The 12899-nt window shown below is 52.5% G+C and overlaps 1 protein-coding gene across 1 annotated transcript in view; it reads right to left on the bottom strand.

Moving 5' to 3' along the window:
- The window catches only part of LOC114844145 (partitioning defective 3 homolog), a 116346-nt gene that overhangs the window by 16819 nt on the left and 86628 nt on the right, over window positions 1-12899 (bottom strand). Inside the window, 1 exon segment of the mRNA XM_029131259.3 lies at window positions 11484-11786. Coding sequence (XP_028987092.1) covers window positions 11484-11786 — 303 coding nt within the window.

Genomic DNA, 12899 nt, shown 5'->3' with positions numbered 1-12899 from the left:
TGTGACAGGAAACAAGGATTAGTTCATCCCAACATGTGTTCTTTAAAAGCAGGACCGACACCGATGCCCCCGCCTCAAAATAACCCGCGACATGACAGGGATAATGGAATTTCTGTCTCCGGATTAGTGTTAGCGATGGAACATTCGCAGCCAAATCTACTGTTTTGGAAGGATTAGCACAAAATCTGGATGTAATACATTTGGCTTTAGATGTTAATATATGGAAATACCTGCTAAAAATGCATGAGCTTTGTTTGTGGAGGATTACTTGTCACTTAATGACACAATATGGTCTGTAAGCAAGAGACATATGACGGGACATGAAAGTGAGCCGCAGTGAAACGAGTCGTGGAGGAACGTGGAGCGCACCGCGGGGGGGCTCCGTCGCAGCCTCTCAGCGCGTCAGCGTGTCGCTGCTTTAATGTGGAATCTGAAGAACTGTAATTTGAGATGAAAACTGTTGTCGAGTCAATAACATGTTGAAGACTTAGAAAAGTAAGCGCGGGCCAGATAAGAGCAGCACCAGAACAACCAGCATCAAACCATGGCTCAGGAGGAAAGTCGGTCCCCGTGGCTCCGGTCACAGCTCTATTTGGCCTCACGTGCAGTTGAGACTGATGAGGACGGAGCTCCTCTGAAGGAAGAGGCTCCCGCACGTGGTTGTCATCACCGCTTCCTGAACACAGCCCGAGAAATCAGATCCAGAGGGCCGAGGCGCCGCTTCCTGCTCGACCCCAGCGTCTCCTCCCACACGCAAACCAACAAGCGAAGGAGCCGAGCGTCTGATTTAGTCACATCCACGAAGCAGAGAAAGTCCAGCGTGATGCACTGATGTGCTGCCATTAGGACGCGTGACAGTGAGCGATGAACAGCGCCGCAGCCAGCGCACAGATCAATACGGATCTGCATAACCGACCGCACAGCCTCAGACCTGGGCCCGAACCCCGACCCGGACCCGGACCCGGACCCAGCACCAGCGCCGTGCGTCGCTCGGGTCACGTCCACCTCCGGTTCAACAGAATTAGGAATAATAGAAAGGCCTGTAAGCGCAGAGCGGCTGCAGCCTGCGATGGCGCATTGATTGGCTGAGAAGCAGAGTGAGTAAGAAGCCAGAGCCGCTGTGACATAAATCAAGTGTTAAAAGGACATTCACTGGGACTCCAGCGCATATTGATTAGTCATTATTTGTACTAACGGGCCTCAGAGAAGGTGGGAGGCGCTGGAGTGGCTGCGGCGGCCATGTTTTATCTGAACGCGGGACAAAACGCAGACAGAGGCAGAGATCGATGGGCCTCCTCTTCCTCCTCTTCCTCCTCCTCCTCTCCCTCCCTTTCCCTGTGCATTCATTTCTATCCTGCTCCTCCTCCTCTTCCTCTTCCTCCTCCTCCTCTTCCTCCGCGTCGCAGCACCAGATGATCCAACAGGTTGAGAGCAGGAAATAAGGAATAAAGAATCCTTCAGAGCGCGGTCAGGAAACCTCCACCAACACGGAGGCTGTCAACACTTCAGCGCCGCTTCCTCCTCTGCTGCTAAACTCTCACTCTCTTCCTCGACCTGCGTCTCTGGAGGCAGTTTGGAAGAAGAAAAACAACACTTGATCTGTCCTCCATCTATTTCACCCTCTCACCCACAGGGCCCTCGGGACCGGCAGGTCCGACACCGGTGCCGTCTGGGGCCGGTGCCGCTGCTCAGACGTCTGGTTCTCGTCAAAAGCCCGCGGGCGGACGGAACGGGGCATCAGATGTGGAGGAGGCGGCGCCGGCGGCCCAGTCTGAAGCATCAGCTAATGAGGCTAATTGAGACGCCTTTAATCTCATGTTTCCCTGCGTGTGTGATTTCAGGTGATTTAAGGCCTCAATTAGGAAATCAAAGAGACTGCGTTTTGGTACGAAGCTCGTCTGTCGGCAGCCTGTCGCTGAACACCGACAGAAGAACCGGAGCTGCTGACGGATTCAAGGAGGAAACGAGCAGCCACGACTGCTCTTCGTTCTGACGGTTGAAACGCGCCACATGTCAGATTAAGACGTTATCAGCAGAGAACGCTGAGGCTAATGAGATGTGAAAGGCTGCAACAGGCCTGCACTCAGAACCAGGATCACACACGGTTCTGCTCAGAGCAAGTAACGTGGGCCGGGCCGAGCCACACGGGTCCAACCAGAACCAGCAATGGAGGTGAGGACGGGGTGAGATCATGGCAGACGGTGATGCTGGACCGGACCGGGCCGAGCTGAGCCGGACTGGGCTGGACCGAGCTGAGCCGGACTGGGCTGGACCGAGCTGAGCCGGGAGCGCCTCCACGTCCCGTCCGACAGCAGCTCCAGGACCGAGACGTCGTGCGAACAATTAATAGACTTCCTCACAATCGCAGATTTGCATAAGCAGACGAGGGCCGAGAGGAGCGATTAGGTTTTGTTCTGAAAGTTATTGCTCCGGCAAATCTCCGCCCAGCAGCTGTTGGCCTCATTCACGGCGCCGGAGTCATTTCAGCGCCGCCACAAAGGGCTGATCGATGGTAGATATCACCATTGAAATGCAGAGCGTTGAAATAAAAGATCCAAACGTGCAGATACACAATCCTCTAAAAAGAGCTCCGAGAGTCTTCCTGTGGAAATCCTAATTAGTTTAATGAGTTTTTTCCTCCACCACAGTTAAATCATTGAATTTAATTAAATAAAGAAAACAACTTTGGGCCGCGTCTGCGTGAGCGTGTCTGTGGAGGAGGTGGGATAATTACATCCAAGTCATAAAACAGGAGGTCTCTTAATCCCAAACGCAGTTACACTTATTAAAGCAGCGAGTGCAAACAACAGGGACGCACGCGCCTCAAAAACGGGAGGAAGCAAAAACATCCTGCTTCATCTCATCCCGCCAAAATAAAGTAACGCAGACGCACGAAGGCCGAGCACGAAGAGTAACCGACGGAACAGCAGTCCCCCCTCACTTCCTCCTTCTCTGCCTCCCCTCACCCCTTCCTTCTCCTTTGTCTCCCCTCACCTCCTCCTCCTCGCTCTCACCTCCTCCCTTCTCCTCCCCCTTGGTCTCCCCCCACCTCTTCCTCCGTCTCCCCTCACCTTCAGCCTCCTTGGCAGCCTCCTCCCCCCCTCACCTCCTCCTCCTCCCCCCCTCACCTCCTCCCCGTCCCTCTGCGTAGGTGGGAAACCTGAGGCTCGGAGCAACGGGGGCCTGATCTCCGCTTCCTGAACTCACGCGTAAAGAGCTGCAGCCGCTCACATGAACACAGCCGCCCCGATCGCTGTGCAGCTCCAGGTTTAAACACAGCAAAGACGACTGGGCTGCTTTTGTTTATGCGCATCTCGATATTTCTCCTCTCATCTGTGACACATCCTCACACTCAGATGCTAAAATCAGACGCATCTTAATGCTGACAGAGGAGATTTGATTCCTTTATCATGAGTCCGCGCTGCCGACGGCCTGATAGCGCCCATCCATCAAACAGCACTTCATCCAGTTCAGAACCGTGTGAACCCACAGGCAGAGCCTCGTCATAGACTCTGCCTCATAAACTGGACGATCCCTTGTTTTGCTGTTTTGCTCCGAAGCTGCTGTGGAGAAAAGCCCAGAGGTGGAAAATGAAGACGGGAAAAGGTTCTTTGTAGACGTTTCCATCCAGAGGAGCACGAAGCGGCAGCACCACAGAGGACGCTGCTAATCACCGGGTCCAGCGTTCACACGCACCAGAGGAGCCATCGATCGTCCTGCAGCTCCGACCGACACTTCGTTATCGCCGGTGTTTAGGCAGAACCTGGACACAGCGGCTCCGCAGGACTTCAAAGAGAGCGGGGAACATTCAATTGGTCTAATGAGCCCCGGGCCCAGAGCGCCAGCACACTTCAGCCCATCAATGAACGTCACCGCGGTTTAAAGAGCGAAGCCCTGACGCGGTTCTGAAGGAAAACAGATTCAAGAGACGAGAGCTCATTTCTGGCAATGAGCTGCAGCAGAAGGAGCACGATCGCGGCTAACGGACACAAAGCAGAGGTGCCGTGAGGTGGACCGAGGCCCGCGGGCCGGCGGCGCCGTGAGGTGGACCGAGCCGTAGGTTCTGGTCTCATCACGGCGCCGCTGCAGAGGCACAAACGCGTCACTCACGTCCTGGCGCTCGCCCCCTGCTGCTCCAGGTACTTTCAAAGTGGAGCGAGAAGGACGCCGCGTTTGAAGTGCATAAATACATTAATACCTGATGTCACAGGCTGTTGGGTAAGTGCTGGAATACACGATGAGCAGCTGAGGAGAGGAGCTGCAGCGTGAAAATCTCTGAGGATGTTGCAACATGCTGTAACTGCTGGCAACTCCTCCACTCCTCCGCTGCATCCTCTAATGACTCCGGCGCCGACGCCGCAAACAGCCGGGTCCCATCGCACGCCGCTGCCACGCATGTGCATCTCCGTGCACGACGGATTTCCATAATAAGGTCATCGGTTCATGAAAAACAGCTACTTCTCTGTCAGAGGCCACGAGGAGACTGATGCGAACGCATCCCTGAGCTGCTTGAAGGTCGACCCCGACCGCACATCAGCCGCCGCCGGGCCCCGGGGCGAGACCGGTCACCGCTGACTGACAAGAGCCATTCAGGGGCCCTAAGAGGAAGCAGGCTGTGCTAATACAAAGCACACACACACACACACACACACACAGCCTGTCAGAGGGCGACACGCAGCCTGAACCAGGTTAGAGCCAACGCATCACCAGCTCAGTGGCTGCAGGACAAAGGCTCCAACTGAGACGCCACGAAACGCTGATGCACAGATGTCCACCACACACACACACACACACACACACACACACACACACACACACACACACACACACACACACACACACACACACACACACACACACACACACACACACACACACACACACACACACACACACACAGTGATGTAAGGACCATTCATGACTACAAATGTGGGTCAACAGCCTTTTAGGGTCAAACCGAGCTTTCAGACACTCTTGCTGCTCTCGTGCCTTAACTCTAAAGCCCCTACACACACACACACACACACACCCACACACACACACAGGATCCCAGGACACGTCACGCGAGCGCAGCCCATTAGCGTCAGGCTAATGCGCTGTCAGAGGCAGCGGAGCAGTGAAGGCCTTTCAGACGCTGCAGGAATGTTGGCAAATTCTTCGATCTGATGAATATTAAACACCTTAAGTGGCCTCCACAGAGACGCTGCTGACATTAATGGCTGCGTCGCTCCGACTCCTTTGTGCTGCGACTTTTTAAAAGTGGGACCAAAGGTTGACGCTTTGAATCTGTGCCTGCTTCGGAGACGTGCAGATATTATTTACTTCCCACCACATTAGCTTGTGTCTTCAGAAGGAGCTCAGAGTTAATCTGGTTTCAGGAACCTGTTTAAAGGTAAATCCAATTGTGGACGGTTGATATTTACTGACGAACTGGTGAACAGTGTGATCAGACCTGACACATTTGATCCAAAACATCTTTAAAGTGAAGAACAAGTCTAAATTGATTTAAGCAAATCATCTAAAGTCAGAAAATGTTAACGTGTGGACCGACATGAATTATTATATGTGTGATGGATTAAAACCTGTTCCTGTTATTGTGTTTACTGTGTCTCTGATATTGGTCTAATAAAATCTTTGAGTCAGATTAAAAGCAGGGACCACTGTCCTGCCAAGGTTTTAAAGCCTGTTTCCCTCTTTTACTACGTGGAGCTGGTTCTGGTTTTAATTCGATGGATCGCTTTACTTCCTGTGTGACCTTTGCAGAGGTTCACACTGAGGCTTTAGACGGACAGACTGGCTCCAAAAAGGAGCGATGACATCATCGCATCAGACACGGTCAATACTGGGTGGATGCGGCTCATTGTCCCGGACACGCACGCGCACACACATGTACACGCAGGCACACACACACACACACACACACACACACACACACACACACACACACACACACACACACACACACACACACACACACGTACGCACACACGTACGCACACACGTACGCACACACGTACGCACACACACACACACACACACACACACACACACGTACGCACACACGTACGCACACACGTACGCACACACGTACGCACACACACACATACGCACACACATACGCACACACGTACGCACACACGTACGCACACACACACACGTACGCACACACACACACACACACACACACACACACACACACACACACACACACACACACACACACACACACACACACACACACACACACACACACACACACACACACAGCTTCTTCCTCCAACAAGTCAAACTGCAGCACTGACTACATACAGTACACTTACATGTGCTACTTGAATGCAAACACAGGATATTTAACATAATGACTGTCGAGCATCAGTGCAATCATTATTTTGACAACATTATAATCTTGGATTACTGTAAATGCTCATTTAGCCCTGATCAAACACGTCATTGTGCTCGTGATTGGGGCTCAGAGGGAGGTAATGCTCAGAGTGATCACAGCAGGTCATCTGCTATTAAAGTGTTTGGAGTCTCCAGCTTCAGCAGCCATTAAATAAATATGAGGCCTAATCCTCGTCATTATATGAAGGCATCACTAATGCACTTCAGGGAGGGAGGGCGCTCGCATTCTGGCCCTGCTGCTGAAAAAAACCCTGATATTCAGAAAATATGGGAGCGAGACATTATTTGCACGGTTAAATCCGTAGGAGACGGGCAGCAGACGCTCGTGGGTAAAATTAGACTCGAACCGTGTAACGGGAACAAGTTTGATCAAACCAGACTCTGCTCGGATTTGGACAGAATTTTCATTTGAATACTTTGATGTCTGGCGTTTTAATCAGTGTTTGCTGTACAAACATGAGAACTAATCTGCACCAACAACGCGAAGACGCTTCACAGACTCCTGCAAAAGGACCAATGAGTACATACGAATTAGCCAATTTACAGATTCATGTTTATCTGGGCGTCTTGTCTTTTTCCAATTAACAGGTTTCTTGAAGCAGAACTTAGACTATTCAACTTGACGAGGTTAAATAAAAACTGACTTTGTGGCCTTCATGCTTTTGCTGCAGGTTGTAGGTTTCACCAGGCGTCCTGCTTCACCTTCAGCACTAACAGCTCCTTTATGGCCAATGATAATGGCCTCAGAGGTTTGGGAACATCCAACAGTCAAACATGGAGCTGCTCTATTTAAAGACACGTCCTGCAGGTTTGCTGGGATTTTCATCGCCGCCTTAAACCCGGGGGATTGGATGGCGGATGGAGAAGCGCGGCCTCCGTCCAGCGACGGGAGGACGGAGGCGTCAGTATGAGCGATTCTACCTCAGAGCAGCAGATGGCGGCTGGCGGAACCGCTCACGCTCCACACTCATTCATAATCGTTTGTGTGCGACGTGTTGATTAAAGGACGGCGTCTGCGCTTTGGGATGATTTTTAACGGATCGCCGGCCCCAAAGCACCAGGTGTCGCCTGTAGCCGCGCGAGTTCCTTTGTTCAGTCCGCTGAGCAGCGACGGCACCAAACATGGCCGACGTCCAAGTTTGAACGGCTGAAACGAGCAGCGACACCTGTGAAGCAAAGACACAGGAAAAGCAACGAGAGCTTCGTGAGCGGCGGTCGTGGAGCCTTCAGACGCTCACACAGCGACTGCGCCTCAGCTCCTGCTCTGACCTCCAGACGCCGGCCGGAGCTTCCTTCAGAGGTGAGAGCACGCATCCGTATTCTGCCCAGCGCTGAGCCCACACTGTGTGCGGGTCTGTTCGCACGTTATGAGCCAGGTCGTACAGCAGCTGAGACACAAGTGACAGAGCTGGTTCTTCTCAGGTCTTTAATGGTTTGGGGAAAAGTCACAGCGGCGGCTGCTTCAGACTTCAGGTTATTCTGGCAGGAAAAAGCCCAGAGCGGAGCCGTTCACGCACTCGGCCTCAGAATCAGAGGCTGTCAAACAAAGGTGCAAACGACCGGGTCGCAGTTCAAAGCAGGTGGAATCAGCCACTGAATGTGAACTACATGTGGAGGAGACGAAGCAGCTTTAAGCTCAGATGTGAGAGATTCCACTAACATGGGAACGAGAGCGAGACAAACAACGCGGATGAAGTCTGTTGGCGAGTGGATTATGGGGGATGAGGCTCCATCGGATGCAGAACAGAGGCGCCCACGGGTTCCTCCTGTTCAGAACGCAGCCGTTTATCACCTGCTCCAGTGACCGAGCAGTCGCGGCTGATTTATGGTCCAGACAGTCAGACAACGACGGATCAACGGGGTCGACGGCGCTCCTCCACCGCTGCACAGATCTGCTTCTCTGGACGCGATGACACCCAAACATCTGCTTTGACTTAGATAAGGATAATTTCATCAAGTTTAATTATTAGAGCTCGTTCCTAGAAATGTTTGGCTCAACGTTAAGGCTCCTGCTGGTTTCTGGGGCTGCAGATAAATGGTGATGAGCTTTGCTCAGTGTACACACACTCCTTTTGAGCATCTTAGAGCTTTGAATTCACCGGGTGCAGCTGAGAACCTGCCCTCGGTCTCTATTTGTGGCTCAGTCACACACACAAACCTTTGACTTGTCACTCTCCCTGTTCTACATTTCAACAGAGAAGCTGCACCGAGCGAGGAGACTGACACGAGCAGCAGCAGCAGCAGCAGCGTGTGCTGTATAGACTGGAGCAGCCTATGGCGGACGCTCACACCAGCCGCTGTGTTTGTGCTGCTGCTGTCGGTGTGATTGCCGTACAACACGGCGGCGGCGGCTCCCTCCGAGGCCCGTTATTCCCCCGGCGGAGATGAAACGTAATGGAGCCGATTCAATAAGAGCGCTGCCTCCTCGGGAAACGCCGGGAATCAAATCTCACCAAGTCCCTGGGAGCCTTCCCAGCATGCACCGCTGCCTGCACTCGGAAAGGAAACAACGGCGTCTAATTCACTTCACTCTGTGAACTTAGAGTCAGGCAGCGGAGACAGAGCTGAAGCTGAGGGACGTCACAATTAACTACAGATTAATTCAGCTCATGTTTGAAGTGAACACAGGTCTCCAGGTAACGCTGTGTGCGGGTTTGGACCTCTATTTGTGAGAAACATGACAAATGTTAGCAGACGCTGGGACCCAACGATTTATTTTAGCTGTAATGATGGAAAACAAGAAGCTGTGGAGGATATTTCACTTGGCAGGTTGAGAGGAATAAAGAGCGGTGGCATCCCAGCAGCAAGGTTACGCAATTTGGTTAAAAGCCAAAACAAAAACGCACAAAAGAAAATGTTCCCAACCTGAAAACGCATGGCAGCAACCACCTACGCACCCGCCCGAGCGCGAGCAGCACCGCTCCACCAGCGTCTGTGAAAACAAACGCTCCCGGTCCACGGTCTGTTCACGGATCAGCTGCTCTGATCCCGAACGCCACCGCTACAGAACCGGCTTCACACGGGCCGAGCCGGGTCCGGTTCCACACAGCCAGAGACGCGCACGGCGCCGGATGCTGGACGCGGTGCTGGACACTGGACTGGACGCGTCCAGCGTCCGGCGCTGCAGCCTCCGTGGTGCTCTTTGTTTTCAAACATTTACATTTCTGACGGAGCCTCGTTTGAAGGCGAGCGAGTCAATTAAAAATCAATTCCTTTGGATATTTTTGCAGCTGCATGTTTTGCTCGGCGCCTTCGGCTGCTGAGTGCGTATGGACGTTTTATGGCCCCGGGGGAGGCGGCGGGAATCTGCTCTTCCCGTTTGGACATTGAAGTAAATGTGGGAACGTCTGAGGCCGTGACAGAGCCGAGGATCAGACATGAACTTCCTGTGTAAGTTTAGAAAATAGGCTTCGGGGACCTTGAAATGACAGAGTGCATTATTATCATTGGTGGCAGCAGATATGTAATATCCCTGCTCCGACCAAAAGAAAACACACATACTCATATTAAACTGTTGATTCTGCACTTAGAAAAACAAAACTAAATCCAAGCCGTCAGTTTCAATGTAGAACTAAATCACATTTGGTTTCTGTGGACATGGTGCTTTGATAAAGTCTCCACATTCTCTGAGCTCTGAGTTTGATTCCTGCTGCCATTTGTGCTCTAATCCCATAATAAGACACTCCTGCAGATTCCCTCCTCTGCTGGCACGGCAAGGTCTAATTCACTTCCTGTTCAGTGGGGGGCAGACAGGAAACAGGAAACGCCCCCTGCTTCGTTTGGGAGGTATATGTTTTTCTTTTGATTGGAAATCTGGGAACGAAACACAAGCCTTTAAGGAGTTTGCGTCGCTGGCACCTATGCAGCTGTAATCAAAGCCTCCGGAAAACAGCCAGAATTCCTGGTTTGCGTCGGCGCAGGAAGCCGCTGGGACGGAACTCTGGTAGAAAACGCAGGAGCACCTCTGTGCTCCGTGAACCAACGGGGCCGAGATTCACAAAAGTGGGACAGACAATCAATAACCTCCTCAATGTTTCTACACAAATGCAACCAAATGCAATTCAAAGCTGTGTCTGGGACCCGAGGACCCGAGGTGAACTAATGCAGCCATTAGTTCCCACATTTAGACAGATTTATCATTTTAGCTGCAAGTATAAACAAACAGCTCAGCAGAGAATCAACTAATAAGAATGATGAGCAGAACAAAACAAACGTCAAGCTCACATTTCAGGAGCTGGAAGCTTCTCGGCAGCACGAACGCGGAGTGGGGAGAGGTATGTCGTGATGCACATCAGCATAGTTCACCATAGCAACATCAGGAATTAAAGACAGTCTGAGTGTGACAGCAGCAGCAGCACCATGAATTATGAATCCACGTCTCCTGGAGTACACAGGCTGTGGGTCCATCTGGGGATGCGTGGAAACCACCACCAACACAAACTAGTTCATTCACAAGCCGCACTGCCCTCCATTGGCTCCCACCCCCAGATCCATCAGGCCACAAATGTCTCCATTCATTGATCAGACACGGAGCAACTCTGCACAGATGTGCACCGCTGACGACGAGCGTTCTGCTCAGCACATAAACACAAAGTAGATGCAAAGATATAAGTCTCGACCCGAGTCGAGTGACAGACGGCAAAAAGCAGGAGAGGGCGTAAAATGCAGCAAAACGAAAGAGCTGGCGAGAAATCAACAAGAGAGCAAAGAAGAGGTAGAAAGGTCAGGAGAGACAGAAAGAGAGAGGGATATTCAAAGGTTTCCATTCACTCTCTGCCTCCAGAGTAATTCCACAGCCCCGGAGGACGGCGCATTGTGCTTAGCAGTCGGGAGCTGACATTTACTGCCTGCCTTCTGTTGCTGTGATTATTTCCTCCTCCAGGTGTGAAGCCAGGCTGCAGCAGAGCCGCCTCCAGCTACGAGCGCTGGCGACCGGCCCGAATCAGCTCTGGACACACCTGAACCGAAACAACATAATTGGCTGCTTTTGAACCCGAGGTAAAAAGGTCACCTGGCGCTGCTCGGTTCAGCCGTGACTCCATAGGTTCTGACTAAAGGCCCGGTCGCGTGGCGGCGCCTACCTCTCTGCAGACGGCGGGCGGTCGGCGCGAGCCTTGCTGACTTGGGTGTAGAGCGAGTCTGGGAGCTGGTTCTGGTGCTGGAGCTGGTTCTGGTGCTGGTGCTGGTGCTGGGGCGGGTAGTCGTCCCGCGGGCTGTGGGGCCGGCTGTGGCCGCTGTCCACAGAGCTGTTGAGCAGGTTGATGCCGGCGTACGGGTGCTCGTCCTCAGACGAGCGCTCCCCCGTGGGAACGATGTCCAGGATCTCAGCGTAGTCGCGCTCGCGGGCCTGACGCTCCCTCAGCTCGCGGGTCTTAGCCTGGATCCTGGAGGAGAGGAGGAGGGGGGCCATTTCTCACATTCAGTATATTTACACTGCATTTACATATAAATACATTCAGCGTGTTCTCACCGTGTTTTATGTTTGCAGGAAGTGATTGTTTACGGAGCGTTCCACGTGTGTGGTCTGCTGTGTGACCCATGAACTACTGTAGAGGCCAGCGCTGACGCCGCTGACGCCGCTGACGCCGCTGACGCCGCTGACGCTGCTGACGCCGCTGACGCCGCTAACGTGGAGCTAGCACTCAGCCTCACCTCTGACACACAAACTACTCCCACCCGTCTTTGGGCCATTATTTTGTGAATAACTGGCAAAACTATTTTCTACAGCGTGGGGGAGGGGGAGTTGAGGGGGGGCTATTGCGCGGCCCCATAATTACAGCCTTGCCAATTATCAGAGCTTTACAACTACCAATTATCATAGTGCTGTCTTTTCTCCAGGCCTCTCCTTAATGGCAGTGGGAAAGCGAATGGGACAGGCTCCGCGGTGCGAGGTGGGGGGCGCGAGGGGGGTGATGCGAGGTGGGGGGTGATGCGAGGTGGGGGCGACGCTTCCTGCAGATCGTCTGCACGCTGAGCGTAACTCAACAATACGCGGAGTGAAGGGCTCCACAATAAAAGCAGGGGGTGGAAACTGGTAGAACAAGAGCTCCACTCTCCTCGGCTGAATGTCTCGAGCTCTCGCCAGGTAAAAGCCTGTGGATTCAACCCTGTTTACTATTAGTGGTCTCAGCCATTATCCAACGGCGCAGAAGGAAGCGGGCACTTGGAGCCGCTATGTTTAAACCCAGAGGAAGCTGTGTCTCCACCACAGAATGCAGCAGCTGCTGATTGTGTTCACAGCCCCAGTGGCTGATAAGATAAGGCTGAGACACAGAGCAGGGCCACCGAGGCCTGAACCGCCCAACGGGGACCACGCTCACATGAAACGGCCAAACAGACATTTATTGTGTTCTTGTTTAAGAAATGTCTGTAGGTTCATCAATATTAAAATACTAACTGCTCACGTTGGAACATTAACGTTAGCTTTGTTGAGGACTGACTAATTATTAGGATCACACTCAACCCAAAACAGGAATCTGTTTGCTTTTCAGCCACCA

The sequence above is a fragment of the Betta splendens genome, chromosome 17 (assembly GCF_900634795.4).
Source record: "Betta splendens chromosome 17, fBetSpl5.4, whole genome shotgun sequence".
Taxonomy (NCBI): domain Eukaryota; kingdom Metazoa; phylum Chordata; class Actinopteri; order Anabantiformes; family Osphronemidae; genus Betta; species Betta splendens.
Note: the sequence above shows the minus strand (reverse complement) of the source record. Positions and strands in the feature narration are given on the sequence as shown.